This window comes from Ciconia boyciana, chromosome 3 (genome assembly GCF_034638445.1).
Source record: "Ciconia boyciana chromosome 3, ASM3463844v1, whole genome shotgun sequence".
NCBI classification, from domain to species: domain Eukaryota; kingdom Metazoa; phylum Chordata; class Aves; order Ciconiiformes; family Ciconiidae; genus Ciconia; species Ciconia boyciana.
Genome location: NC_132936.1, coordinates 108,727,708 through 108,743,070, shown reverse-complemented (window position 1 = coordinate 108,743,070; position 15,363 = coordinate 108,727,708). Strand labels below are relative to the sequence as shown.

General features: G+C 38.7%; 1 protein-coding gene across 4 annotated transcripts in view; it reads left to right on the top strand.

Annotated features, from left to right (window-relative positions):
• The window catches only part of ENAH (ENAH actin regulator), a 102,954-nt gene that overhangs the window by 71,733 nt on the left and 15,858 nt on the right, over positions 1–15,363 (top strand). For 2 of the 4 annotated variants that reach the window (XM_072857024.1, XM_072857025.1), the window contains exons 5-9: positions 9,761–10,080; positions 11,317–12,117; positions 13,938–14,248; positions 14,513–14,652; positions 15,075–15,129. In XM_072857024.1, the coding sequence (XP_072713125.1) occupies positions 9,761–10,080; positions 11,317–12,117; positions 13,938–14,248; positions 14,513–14,652; positions 15,075–15,129 (1,627 nt within the window). The remainder of the gene's footprint in view (positions 1–9,760; positions 10,081–11,316; positions 12,118–13,937; positions 14,249–14,512; positions 14,653–15,074; positions 15,130–15,363) is intronic. The other 2 variants (XM_072857026.1, XM_072857028.1) reach the window with 2 other exon arrangements.

Sequence of the window (15,363 nt, the reverse complement as noted above, 5' to 3'; positions counted from 1 at the left end):
TCTATTAGAAATCCTCTATCTAATAACCTTTAGGTTTATAGTTGCCTCTTCATGTCTTTGTCGTGGTGGTTGGTTACCAGTTTTTGCTTGACCGATAAAACCTAGTTCTTTCTCTTATTTTCTTATTTCCGACTAATGTGGTTTGAGCTTATAACATAAAAGCTGCTTGTTAGACCTTAAATCTCTTTTGATCAAGGAAATTAAAGCCTGTTAGTTTGACCTTGCTAATGTGAAAAGCTTTAGAACTACTTTTGAAGAAAAGAATAATTAACCAGATAATATTTTCTTTTGCAAAAGAAGAAATGCTGTTTGTGTGGTGTTCGTGGGCTTTAATAAAGCATTTGAGGGAAGTTCCTAGTTAAGGTGGAAGAGAGAATTGCTGTGGAAGTGTGGGGAGCATAAGAACAGGCAGTTCCTCCTGCATCATTGGGATTGGGAACGATCAAATTTTATTTGGTGTTTTGCTGAACAAAATAAGTCCTTGCCGCTGATGCGAGTTGAGATACATGAGTACAAAGGAGAACAGGAGGAGTTTGGTGATGTTGCAGATTTTGATGATCAAAATGGAATAAGAAGTAATACCTAGCTGGTGTCCTGGTTTTAGACATTGGGGGGGACAGGACGGGGGATGACGGACCGCAACCTGTAGAACCAAATACTAGTGTTTAGGATGTCTTAATATTAGTGTACAGGGAAAATCAAATTGACAGTGGAAGGGTTATATGCAATGGTGATCCATCAGGGGAAAGCTGCTTGAACACTGGAAATAGCTATAATGACCTCTAGGTTTGCACAGTGTTTCAAAATCATGAAACACATAATCAATTAAAATGCCTTTATAATTTTGCATTAAATTAAGTGTAAAGTGTTCTTTGATATAAACTTTAAAAAAAGACATAATTGAAACACTCACCTTTCACTACTGTTTAAAGAACGAGAGGTTCACCACTGTTGAAACTGGAAGTAATTGTCAGTTCCAGAGCATATACATAAACTCACTTCACAGACCTCTTGCCTTTGAACAGTCAAACAGATCTTCTAAGTGTCTGTTTCTTGCTTATTTTATCGAGTTGACTAGCTCTTGTCTGGGTTTCTCTGAAACGATGTGCAGTATGCTCAGGTAGAAGCTGTCCAGACTGTCTAGCACTTGAAAAAAGATAAAGGTAACTTGGTAAGAGTTTTAGTGAGAGCATATAGCAAGAGTTCAGTTTAGATGATGCAAAGTGAAGTTCATGCAACTGAGAGCACTTAGGAAGATGGGAAGAGGTTAAATATTGATCGCTTCTGCTGAGGTTATGTTATTGGTGCATCAAGTGTACTTTTTATTCATGAAGACTCTTGGTCTCAGTGCAGGCTGCCCATGTTTGATGGAAATCTGCAATCTGTATTGACATGATTCAGACTATATTTTCTCTTTGTAAATTAATTATGAAATTTGGGGGGTGGTGTGTGTTCAATCCATGGTACATAAGCATTAATGTGTAGGTCTTGAGATCTGTATTCAGTAGGTTTATGTGACCATACAGGAGAGTGAGCTCTTTGGTAAATGCTGAATTTTGGAATGATGAATAAATTCTTAATATTAGAGATGGAAGAGCAAGTTTATCGCTGATACTCAGGTTTTATTATTTGAGTAAGTTCCTGCAAATTTGAAGGGCCATAGCAGACACACCTTTTCCTTTTCTGACCTTGTGCAGAAGAAGATTAGAGGGTTAAGCTATTAAAACTCAAACTAGCAGCTAAGTTCAAAATAATCAACGTGTTAAAGCACTCACTTTTTAATTTTTTTTCTATAAACGGTTGTAACAGTGATAAAGTAGGTTGACTGTATCTAGTGAAATTGCTGTCCATAGAGCGCATGCAGTTACTTGCAGTCAGAAGGTAGCTGCTCTTCTGTAGCCGACAGCATGCTTCAGATGGAGCTGAGGTCACCCTGCATCTGGTGCTGGCGTCTCTAGCTCAGCTACGCATTGTGTAGCCTCTTTGCAGCCAGCTGCTCTGTTTGTTGCAGTGACTCAGTGGTGGGAGGAGGAGAGCCATCATGTGAGATGTATTCTAGTAGGTAGTGACTGTTGGATTAGATAATGGTATCTATGCCCACATGCTGGGGCTTTCAGCATTTTAGAATAAAACTCCAAACATTACTGTCTTGTTTGTTGCTCCATAGATTGAGGCAGGGTTAGAGGAGCTGGTGCAAGAGCTCAGAGCAGCCCTGAAAGTCTAGGCATATGGGGACTCCAGGACTGAAATACTACGACTTTTTCTCATAGTCTTACTCATTGCAATGCAACTTTTTAAATTGGTAAATGTATTTTAACCGTTAAACATACATTTACCAATTAAATAAATATTAAAAATAAGTTTAATGTCCAGATAACAACACAGTTTGAACTACTCCATTGGTTTGGATTGATGAATCCAGGTTTAATTATGGTTGATATTATACACATAGTAGCATTATTCCTAGATTTCTTGTTTATGTTGGGTTATAAAATTTACATTTCATTTAAAAAAAAACTAGTGAAGCACAGAATGAAAGGTGCATACATGGTTGAATACTTTTGTTATAATCACATTTCGTTTCTTATACAAATGTCTTAACAATAACTTTTAGAATAAAGTGCAGAATATATTACTGCAGTGTTTTAAGCTAGCAATGGTCAGCCTTCATACTGCCTTTTGGGTGTCATCCTTGTGTCTGTCTTCCGCTTGTTTGTTTTAGAATAGGTAACAGCACAAGCAAGAAACTGTTCTTCAATAAAAGCAGAAAAACTGATGTGGGACGCAAACCTGAAAATCTCCCCTCAAGAGAATCTGTTTTATGAATTTTTTTTTTAATTCGACATCAGGTTTTTTAGTGGCTCAAGTGATGGGTTTTGGTGTCCTTTTTCAATACACTCATCTTATTAGTGTTTTTTTTTTTTTTCTCCATCCTTGTTGTTGTTGTTGTTGTATCTTTAAGCAGACAAAACGGGGATAGTATTCCTATTGATCTTTCTGAGTCATTTGATGCCCTGCTTTGACACCAAGTTATTCAGCCAAGAAAGAATGGAATATGAAATTGGTGTGTTCATAAATGATGACTAACAGCTGTCAAATACTCTGTATTATCTGCCTGCAGCTGACCTCTTCACTCAATGCAGCAATTACTTCAGTCGGGTCTGTTCCTCAAGATATTTTGTTTTCTGCAGGCTTTGTCTTGGATCTTTGTTTTCTACAGTGAGTTTTAAGATCAAATACTTCAAACCAGTTTCTGTTCATCTTGGAATGTCTATCAGCTCAGTGCCTGTTGAATTTGGATGTGATACAAAGATGCTTCTGTCTGTACTGTTCATGGAAATACCTCTGTTTTTAATGTACCTGGCTTTGTGACAAGAAGCCTTTCGGGTTTGTGGCTGAATTCTGTTATTCAGGTTGATATATGGTCTTCTTGGTGCACTTTCCTATCATCTTTTTAGGAAAAAATTTAATGGCTTGATCTCACATCCAAGAGCAAAGCAAGCCAGTGTTTGAGTCCTGAAGATTTATATGAACATACAGAAAAAATTCCACCTGGGGAAACAAGGTGACCTGCCAGAGCAGACAGCTATTTGCTTCCACAAACTGTTTCAGTAATGGATTTGTTACATGTAGGGGTTTTTTTCTCTTGGTGCCCTTGTGGCAACAGCTCTGTGTTTTGACACAATGAGAGTTGCTTAATGCTGAGGCATACTTTCTCTGGTGGAAGGACAGTCTTTCCACAAACTGAGACACTTGCAGTAACTCTTCTGCAGATGACCAAGATATGGGCTTAAATGTGAAAAGTGTTCCAGAAGAAGACAGGTTCTCTCTGGCTATTAAGTCTGCTCTGACACAGAATGTTGTTTTACCAGTAAACATTGAAGTTTCTTAATCTAGTTGAGATCTTTGTCTTCCCTTCAATCCATGTGGTAATGGTCACATTTTAAGAAAATTGACTAAGGCTTCAATTCTTTTGAATGACTATGTTGAAGTCCTTAGCAAAGGGACCAGAGGATCGCTGTCAGTCATTCACCTCCAGGAGCAGAAGCTAAAACCACCTTTCCCCCCCAATACAGATCTAAAGGTATTGAATAATACTGTTTTGGGATAGCTTCTTAATTGCTGCGTGTGATGATCTCTTGAATGTAGTGATGCTACTTGCTAGTGAAAGGCATAATAGAAAGGGATCTTGGTGTACATGAGATGTTGGCTCATTTCATGTAACATCAAGAGCTGAGATAGTAGCACTTCTTAATTATTGTTCCCCTTTATGCTCTGATTCAGAACAAACTAGGAAGGCTTTATGTGTACCTGGGTAAACTAACAGCAATTCTGTTTTGCAGTTGTCATGTAGGAGAAATTCTAAACACCTTCACCATTGTAAAATGTGGGTTTTTTCAGCAGGGATGCAACAGTGTGTACCTAACTCTGCTTGTTGATTTTTCTCCTTGTGTTATTTCAAGAATGTAGTCATGCTCCTGATTCTTGGCTGCCCAAAGAGCTGGAAGATTAGTGCTGATAGAGTTCAAAGTCACAAGTTAGTATTGTTAATATGATTCTTTCTTCATCCTCTGACTATACCTCCTCATACCTCTTTAATTGGGCAAAACTATAAGGGCAAGAAAAAGAGAGGAAATAACATTAAAGCTGTTGCAATATTAAAGTAAGTTAATTTAAAAACAACAACAAAAACCAACAAATACATGCCCCCCTCAACGCCCCAAAGTGAAGTTTCCTAAGATGCTGTTGGCATGGAACTGATTAAAATCCCAAAAGAAAGTTTCATGAGTAGAATGCATGATAAAGCTAGCAGCTATCCTGAAACTCTGAAGTTGACTCTGAATCTAAAACCACATGTAACAGTACCTACGTTGCGTATGACTGACATGCTGTTTAGTTTTATAGCACTGTTTCAACTATTCAATGTAAATTAGCTCTTAGATTCTTGTAATTCACAGCTTTAAAATAATTAGAATCTCTTTGCCCTAGCATAATTAGCATTTCAGTATAAGGTAGCTTTCTGGGGCATTTTTAGTACCTCTTTAGCTTTTTCAAAAGTTGTCCTGGTAGCTAGATGCTGTGCTTTGAGGCTGAAGGATTTTCATGTATTGCTTTCACAATGTTCTTGAATGTTCCCATGCTTTAGAACTACCAAAGTCTTGACATTTCAGAAATTCTTTAATTGATCTGTAGTGACTCTTCTTAATCTACTAATGCTTTTGCATAATATAATTTTGGTCTCTGACAAAATTTTAAAATAGAATTACATTATCTAATGCTAACTAAACAAAACCAGGGGGTTTTAATACAAACAAATTTATCCTTTTTTTTAAAATTAGCAAAATGAGTTCTTAATCTTTTTAAGCTACAACTGGTACACTTGTTAAGCTGTAGTACTTTGTTAGTTTATGAAATTCATCCTTGCTCATTAAGTTGTGTTGAAGCAACTTGATTGCGTTACTGGCATACCGATCTTTTGACCTGTGCCATTTTTGGCTTTCTATCTGAAAGGTTTATAAAATTGTTAAAACTACTGTTAAATTGTAGTGGGTTGTGGTGTATGGTTTTTTTGTTTTGTTTGGGTGTTTGGTTTTTTTTAAATCTTGTTGACAAAGGGATACTTCAGCAATATATAATGAGAATAATTTAAACTTAAAGTTATTCTCAAGGATGGTGTATTTCATCTCGTATATCTTACTGCATGGGAATTTTATATAAGATAGGAAATGTTTGCAAGGTGTTTTGCTGCCCTCTCTTGGTAGAGCATTTCTATCATAAGCAAAGTGCTCAACTTGTTCATAGTTTTTATTTGTATGTTTAAAAAAATTCTGGTTTTATTCCTTTATTTCCTGAAGAAATGGAAAATTAGGATTCTTTTACAAAAACAAAATATTAAATACTGAATCACTCAATCCTTATTTAATTACGAGAACTTTTTCACTTAGGTCTTGTGTAGGTGAAAGTGGTTATTTCACTGCTGTTTATCTATATCTTAGTGGACAGCCAATACAGTTTGATAGTGTTGATTGCTGACCGAAATATTTTTTCCTTCAGATAAAGGTTAAAGCGTATAAATGCTTCGGTATATCTTGTTATGACACGTGGGCATTGTGTGTCTTTTATAGCTCTCTAAAGAGGAGAGAAACCCCAGGTGTGCCTCAGGAACATGTTCGCACATATTAGGAGAACCAGACAATCCCAAACAAACAGTTTGATTTAGACATACATCTTATGATTTAGCTAATTACGTGCTATATAGAGACAGAGTATACATCTATATACAGTCTCGTCATCCGTGTCTCCCTCCTCCCCTCCTTGTATATAGTACATACGCACACATGTGAACATACCCCTCTCAATACTTAGAAAAGCTTTGAGTAAAAACTAACGAGTCCCCACGCTTCTGGGTGAGGGCAAATGCCTGGAATGCTTCCCCCTGCTACTATCCAGTCCTCTGGGCATTTTTGGATCAACAGCTTCTTGTGCATGATGCAATTTCTGTTTTCTAAATGACCTTCCATGTTTCTTTTTCCTATGTGAGCTTTTTCCTACTCTTTCTTTGAATCACTCTGGCAAGGAGTTCCACAGCTCATCTGCCTGATGTGCAGAGGTACTCACTCTTTTTAAATTTATTTAGTATTTTTAAATTTTTTTTTTTAAGCTTTACTATTATCAGTTGTATCGACTCTTTCCTCCCAGCTGTTGTACTAGGATGTCCTCATTGGTCAGGATGTTATAGACCTCCAGTTGTATTTTCCAGAATGCAGAATTCCAGCTTCTTTAGTTATTTTTTGAATGGAAACTGGTACATTTGATCATAGTGTTGGTGCTCTTTGAACCTTTTCAGTTCTGCTGTCTTCCTTCTCTTGAGATGGGAACAGAGATGCAGGGTTTGTGAAGCAGGATGATGGTATTTTCTATACTGCTCTTTAATCCTTTCCTAATGCGTAGCATCTGGTTTATGTTTTTGAACAGACACATCAATGAATGGATATTGTCATAGAACTGTCTGTCATAACCCTAATATCTCACTCCTGAGTCAGTAGTCAACTCATAGTCCAGCATTTTATATATGAATTTAGCAGATTTCCCCTCTCTCCTCTGCATCACTTCAGTTATATCTCAGTTGAGTTTTATTTGCCAATCTTGTTGCCCAGTTACTTGGAATTAGAAGATCCATCAGTAGTTCTTCATAATCAGTCGTCATTCTTGCTATCCTAAATAACTTAATATTAAGGAGCTTAGTCAAGAGCACCTCACTGTTTCTTTTCCAGGTGGCTTATGAAAATATGAAATGGCACAGCTCTTGCTATGGCTTATTGCAGAACTGCCTCGGTGACACTGCTCTTATGTGAGAAGTGACCTATATTGAGGCTCTATTTCTCTAAAGAAATGAAGAACTTAAAAAGAAAACTTAAATATCTGGCAGCTGCTTGATGTGTTATTAAACTCAGTAAATTGATACCTTCTAGTTTCGTAAACTAAATACAACATGAAATGTTTATAACCTCAAATGCCTTATCTACATTTTAGTTTTAGGATTAACAATGTGTACATTTCCAGGTAGAATATGCTAGTTTCTGGCAAATGAATGGAAAAGAATGAACAAAGTAAACAAAAGCCGCTTTGGAGTCTGTAAACGTTGACTCCTGCTCTCAATAGTCTTTTGGCTACGAACATCTGTGCATCCCCCTCTCCTTTACAAAAAAAGAGCCTAAGATGACCAAGTTGAAGTTATGCATGATGAAAACTCTGCTTTCCTCTAATAATTGATTTTTTTTTTCCTGAGAGAAAAAGAGCACATAAAACTAGTTTTGTACAACACAGAGCAAACAAAAATGTAATGCCAAAAATATTTTTAATATCCCTTTTGGAGCTTAAATTTCTGTGGTTTATATTGTATTCTCTTGATATTTTGTAGAAATCCTCTACTGGTTCCAAATATGTATCAGTCAATTACCAGATTTTTTGGTGGACTTCACAGGCTAAAAATCAAGCATTTAACAAGCTGAATTGCAGCCCTAATTTCTTAGTGACTGCTATTACAACTTTGTTATATGGGAGAGCAGGAGCTGATGGAAGAACTGATACAGGAGCAGAACTATTTTGCAGCTTCTGAGGATGTTGGGTAACAAGTTCAGCAGGGAAAAGTCCTTTTGCTGCACATAACTGGAACTTAATTGCTTATAGCAATTGTGAAATTTCAGTATTTTACAGGGGTTGGTTTGTTTGTTTTTTAAAGGAAAAACATTGTTCTGAAAGAGGATGGACTTCAACAGTAACAGTGTATGAGCTGGGGTTTCCAGTTCTGCCAGTATTTTCTGAGCATGAATAGGAATGAAATAGCTGAAGTTCCCTTCATTTTCAGGCTTCGGTTTTACATGGCTCTAAGCGTATAGCATAGAATTACTAATGACCTTTCCAAATAAGATGGCCCAGTGGCAGTCTACAGAAAACAAATACCTAGTAGCTTACGGTGTCAAAAGTTAGGTCTCCTTTTTGCTTTGTAGTTAAAAGCTGCCTGTGCTTTGTATTTGGTGAGAAGCTATCTTCAGTTTGCATCTGAAGCATGGCAGAAAAAAATGGCTGTGTGCTTTATATACAAGTTTTTCTTTTTAAATGTCATGATTTTTTTTGAAAATAAGAATTCAAGTAGAGGATGATAACTAACAACACTTTCAGTGATGTGTACTGACAGGAACATACTGGCCACAGCTTTGAGGAGGATGTGCCTAATTTTTGTTTTAGTAGTGAGTTCCCCCAAGGGATGAAAAAGCTTTCCAAATCAAAAACATATATTTTGGCCAACTAGAAACATGTATCTTTTAAAAATATAATTAAACAAACAAAAAAAAAAAAGAAAAAAAAACCAACAAGTTGAGGGGGAAAAAAGCAAAAGGGTTGTTTACAGCTTTTTCCACTGTGTTTTTGCAGGAAAGTCCTTTCTTTCAGGCAGCCTAGTGACTTTGGCAGCAAATTTTGCATGATTCCTTCTTACCCTTAGGAAGTTCTTTATATTTCCTCTGCCTGGCTTTTACTTGTTTTCCTCCCCTCCATGTCTTCCCCCTTTCTGCTTTCCCCTGCAAAGACTCCCATGAGCTGGAAACCCTGCCAGTTCCCTGCAGTGTTTCCCTGGCTGCTGCACCTTGGATTTTTTTCTGGCCATGTCCAGTTTTCCTCTGCCTTCAGGGTGTTCTCGTCTTGATGCCAGTTAAGTTGTATGTGTGTGTAGTAGTATGCAGGTGGAGAGGGACACACATACATTTTGATGCTTCTGTAAAATTTGGATAAATACTAGCTGACTAGTTTATCTGGAAAACATAATTTGTTTGGGGGTGGGTTTTTTGGACGAGTATTTGTGTTACTGCTGTTTCACTGTGCTTCTTATTCACTGCTTCAAGTATGAAATACTGTGCAAAGAACAAATGTAACTCCATATCCCAAGCTGGGAAGATTGCATCAGTTAGTAAATTATCAGCAACAGCTTTCTATTCTTACCTCTTGAAAGCTGTCTCTCAGAATGTTAAATTAGAGGAAATTGGATATATGATTCTTTTTACTGTAAGCATAATACAACTATTATCCAGCTCAGAAAAACAACATGTAGAATTAAGAATTTTATGTAGGTACAAATGCTGTGCTTTTGTTCTTGCTGGTGCAAAGATTGTTGATTACTCTGTCTTCTTGTTGTCTAACAGTTGCTTGATATTTTTGGTTTTCGCTTTGCAGCTTAGTCTTTTTCCTTTTTTCATGATTGTAGACAGTTACAAGAGCAACAGAGGCAGAAGGAGCTGGAACGGGAGAGGCTGGATCGCGAACGAATGGAACGGGAGAGGCTGGAGAGAGAGAGGCTAGAAAGGGAAAGACTTGAAAGAGAGCGCCTAGAACAGGAGCAACTGGAGAGAGAACGGCAAGAAAGGGAACGGCAAGAACGTCTAGAAAGGGAGAGACAAGAGAAGGAGAGGCAGGATCGAGAAAGACTTGAACGACTTGAACGGGAAAGGCAAGAAAGAGAACGGCAAGAACAGTTGGAAAGGGAACAATTGGAATGGGAAAGAGAGAGAAGAATTTCAAATGCTGGTAAGAATTTCAAAACTGAGTGTATTCAAGTACCAGGCTACTCTTTATGTGTTTGGATGATGGAGTGGGAGAGAAGCAACAAAGGGCAGTGAGTACAGTTGTGCAACAACAGTCAGTATTTCAGGCTTCTATTTGCTGGAATTGCTTCCTCTTTTTATGGCAAGAAGTCCAAGATCTTTGACTTTCCTGTCATAATTTTCCATCAACTCTGAAATAAATTTTTTTGCACTACTTGCTCACTCCATTGCCATACTCTCTGATTGCTTGAAGAACTTGAATCACACTGGGCACCTCCAACATTGGTTAAAATATGATGAGTTAAAATTTCTAAATACCTTATAATTGTTTGCTCTATTAAACAACATGTATTCTCATTACATAATTTGGAAAAAAATAACAAAAAACAAAATACCCCAAACATATCAGGTTGAGTGTGTTAACGTAGAAGGTATGTACCTACGTAAGGCAAAGTAATAGTGAGAGGAATGCCTTTCGGTATGAAGTCTTGCTTAATTTATCATTGTAGTAACATTTCAGTGAAGTGTATTATATGTATTTGTAGATAAGATAATGCAGTGCCTGCGGAAATGTATCCAGTGATAACTGAAAGCTTTCTCATTTTGGTAATATAACGGAACATTTGTCAAGTACTTGGTTGTTCTTTAGTAACAAACTCAATTTACATAAGAAGTCAGCTCATGGTGAAAGTCAAGGAATACTATGTAAGAGCTAGTCACTTTAGAGCAGAGGATTTTATTGGTAGTTTTATTCCCAGTACTTTCAAGTTTGCGATGGAGCTTTTTCTGGGGAAGAGAAAGATGATACTTACTTGCTGCCTATGGTATGAGTTTTGTTAGTGGAGTTGTAACAAATGTTAAGATCACTACACTTGCTTGCAGTTTGCAACCAAACAAGAAGATGAAAGCTGATTAAGATTCATTAATCAACCCTGTATCTAATCCATCTCACAGATGGGATTTGAGAAAACTTACTCTAGAACGTTCTTGTAAATTCGAATGTTGGCACAAAAATAGTTGGTAAAATTTTAAAGCAGCTGTTGATAATATGTAAAACTTTCCTAACAGTATTTTCACTTGTGCCTAATCCTCTGGTACTAACTGTAGTCTACATTTATACATTTTGTTTGAATGCTGGTTTTGTTGCTTCATTAGCTCCCTTTTTCTCTTTCTCCTTTTTTTATCCTGCCTTTGCTGCTGCTTTCCATCTTCTGTCCAGCTCCATCTTTCGACAACTCCCCGTATAGCACTCCACTTCCTGAATACTCCAGTTGCCAGCCTCCTTCAGCACCTCCTCCATCATATGCAAAAGCAGTTTCAGCACCAATGTCAGAGGCCACACCGGAGTACGCTGTAGTGACTTCTGCACCACCGACTTCCACTCCCCCTACACCGCCTCTAAGGCACTCTGCATCACGTTTTGCTACATCTTTAGGCTCAGCTTTCCACCCTGTTCTCCCCCATTATGCTACAGTTCCTCGTCCGCTGAACAAAAGTTCTCGGCCCCCTTCTCCTGTCAACGCCCCGGCAACTTTGCCTCCAAATACAAAGCCTGTTGCCTGGTCCGCGCCCAGTTTTGCCCCCCTTCCCCCATCTCCTCCAGTAATGATAAGCAGTCCACCAGGCAAAGCTACTGGTCCAAGACCTGTCCTCCCAGTGTCAGCTTCTAATCCAGTGACCCAAATGTCCACGTCTCCCACGGCTCCTAACGGGCTTCCTGAAAACCTGGCTTATCCGGTTCCTTCACCTTCTACCTCAGGTCCAACTCCGCCTCCGCCACCTCCTCCCCCCCCGCTGCCTTCCTTTCCACCTCTGTCACTCTCTGGACCTCAAGCTTCTCCTTCTCCCAACTCCCCGAATGCCTCGACTCCCTCATCCAAGCCTAGTGTTCTCCCTTCTCCCTCTGCAGCTACCCCTGCCTCTGTTGAGAACTCTCTAAACTCTGTGCTGGGAGACTCCTCTGCTTCTGAGCCAGTCTTGCAGGCAGCCTCTCAGCCGATTGAACCTACGACCCAGCAGGGTAAGGCTTTCTGTTATTGCTACTAATGCACTAATCAGGAATGCAGTCGAAACCAATTGGTATCGAAGCCTGTAACTGCCCCGAAGAATTAATACAATACTTCCAAAGTTGCAGTGATCTTAATACCACAATGAAATACCGTTTGGAAAACTGGGGTAAGGGAAACTTTAAAGCTCCGCAGAGAAGAGCCGACGTTCTGTGGCCTGTCATAAGTAAAATTCTGATTTCTTAAGCTCTCACCTGTCAAGAACAGAGCTTGTTGAATACTTGGTAAATCCTGCATTGTTTGTTTATTTGGAACATGGTGTTAACAGGCAGCAGCATTAGTTTCCTAATGGCAGCCAACATGGAAGAACATATGTGCGGCTTTGGACATGTGAATGGCCTTAAGCGAGGAATAATCTGAACCACTTTGATACTCTATGTAGTTTCAAATTTAGAAAGTAGTATGTAACACCTACAGCATTTCTTTCTGGACAGTGGTCGTATTTTGATATATGGCTGTATGCGCATATATATATATATATGTAAAGACAGGTCTTCCTGTGGTATTCTACCAGTGTAGCTAAAAAGACTTTAGAAAAAAAGTTTGGTTAAGCAGGTGACAGTCTTAATGGGCACTCTACCAATATGATAGAAATGTGTTTTACATCAATGTAAATGTGTTTGTTAACCTGAATCCTGCTTTTATATTGATTTAATAGATTTAGGTCTTTGTACATAAGTCTGCAGTAGGTATGCTAAAGGTATGGGCAGAGGGGCTCCTGGGGGATGAGTAGACTGGCTTCATCAACACAAGCCATGCAGAGTAGATCCTGTTTATACCATACTCTTGTCTTAAATGAAGGTGTGAGCTACTCTGTGATGGGGTAGAAATAGGGTGAATGACCTCACTTGTAGTATGGAATAAAAGTGTGCACTTGGATGGTGAGTGTCGCCAAGAGAGTTTAAAAGGCTTTCAAATTTACACAGTGGTAGCAGAGTAGGAAACCAGGAAGACACGTGTGTGAAATTCCTGCCTGTAGAGGTAGCTTAAGGTAGTTGTGCAGCACTTTTAGTAGCTTATGGCAGTTTGGGTGCGGCGAGGGGAGGATGTGTGGGGCTGTTTTCTTAGTCACAATTTCTTAAACTTTTCCTATAATAATAACACAGTAATCATCAGAATTTTCTTTCTTCAAAACATATTTTGTATTGCATATTAATGTGAATTTAAAGATAGATAAAAAAGGAAGAGCTTGTTCCCATCAGCTTAAAATATGTCAGTCTTCTAACTCACTAATTAGTGTTTGTATTAGATTATTAAAGTTGATTCCTGGAATGGTTTTTTGAGGAAAGATTTTTATGCAGCGTAGAAATTAGCGTTGGAACTCAAACAGTTCAAGGGTTCAAATGTTTGGGCGGTTTGTTAAATGCTTGTTAGTACAATGAGAAGTCACTCTGTGTTTAGCACCATTTGGGCAAACAGTATTGTTCCTATGTGGTCTGGTGCTTGTGCCTTACTTCACTTTCTGTAAAAGCTTTGCCTGTTTCCCAGTGTAAGATTCTTCTTGGTTGCAGCACAGAACCTGACTGGAGGGGTTTTGTATGTAAAGTCTCTCAAACTGTCTGATGTCTTATAGAATCCTATGTAATGTTTCTAGTGCATTTAGTAAGAATGCTTCTCTCTTCCTGGAACCTGTAGTGTTTTCTTGCCTATGAAAAGGACTCTTACCAGTATTAAGGTCTCATACACTGAACAAAAGAAGCAGTATTTCAATGGACGTAAGATCTTTCTTTTCTAAATCCTTAATAGAGTCTGTTTGTTTTCTCTTTGACACTAGGTGTTGTCCAAGGACCACCTGCACCTCCTCCCCCACCCCCTCTACCCCCTGGCCCAGCCCAGTCTTCTGTAGCAGCCCCACCTCCTCCTGGCCCACCACCACCACCTCCACTTCCACCTTCAGGGCCACCGCCACCACCACCACCACCACCTCCTCCACTTCCTAGCCAAGTTCCTCCCGTTCCCCTGCCACCTCCTGCTCCCCCCCTCCCCACCTCTGGATTTTCAGTGGGATTCGTGTCCGAAGAAAATCGCCCTTTAACTGGACTAGCAGCTGCACTTGCTGGAGCCAAACTTAGGAAAGTCTCACGGGTAAATGCAACTCTTTTGTTTCTTTTTCCAATTCCTGTCTCTAAATCCTGTCTTCCTGAAGTAGTTGTAATTTTTGTGCAAGATTAATAGCAGTATCAAGACTTTTAGAGTAGGCTTAATTCATTACTAAAAAAGCGTTATAGGATGTACTACCAGCCCATCACATTCTTTATACAGTTGTTTTTCTCGTCTGTGAACTTTGTTTCTTTCATTGTCAGCTATCATTTTATTTGCACATCTGCTGTTATTTTGTGTATTATGAAGGGTGAAGACTCCTCCAGTTCAAGTGGAGGAGGAGGAGGCATCTCTGCTTCATCTAAAACAGACAGTGGCCGTGGAAATGGACCACTTCCCTTGGGAGGCAGTGGGTTGATGGAAGAAATGAGCGCCCTGCTGGCCAGGAGGTAAGGAGCTGTTCCTGTGCTCTAGCTGCTTGGTCATCATAGAGGTAGGATTTTGGGTGCATGTTTTCAGCTGGCTAAGGGTCAAATAAACATCGGCTTGCTCTTGTGGTGGCTTTGTGAAGTTGATAGTGTTTTGTGATAGTGTTTTGTGAATTTTTACTTGACTGTAATTGAGTACTTGTCTTTTGTGTAAGTCTTTGCGCAGCAGTAGGGGAGGGGATGCAAACTTCAAGAGGAGAAAGAATTGCACAGTTGCTTTGGCAGGAGGGCTTTGTCCTTGAAAGTATTTTGAAAGTACTTTTTAAAATGCTAATTCTCAATTATCTATCTATCAATCAAGCTGTGTATGTCTTTCATTACACTAAACAACATTCTTCCATCTTAAAGCCATGATGATCTTGGTAACTTGTCTCTGCTTATAGGAGAAGAATTGCTGAAAAGGGATCAACAGAACCAGAGCAGAAGGAAGATAAAACTGTGAGTTGAGAAATTTTATCTACTTCACGTTATTCAATAGTAGATTATGAGAAAGTTTCTAATGGTGTACATGAGAGATTATTTGTACTTTACCGTGTGTGTGTGTGTGTGTATATATATATACACATAACCACTATTTTGTGAAGTGCATAGCGCTTGCACATTTTCTGCATGCAATTGAGCAGAACCATTTAAATCTATATAAAAAGTGAAATAAATATTTGAACAGTTGAG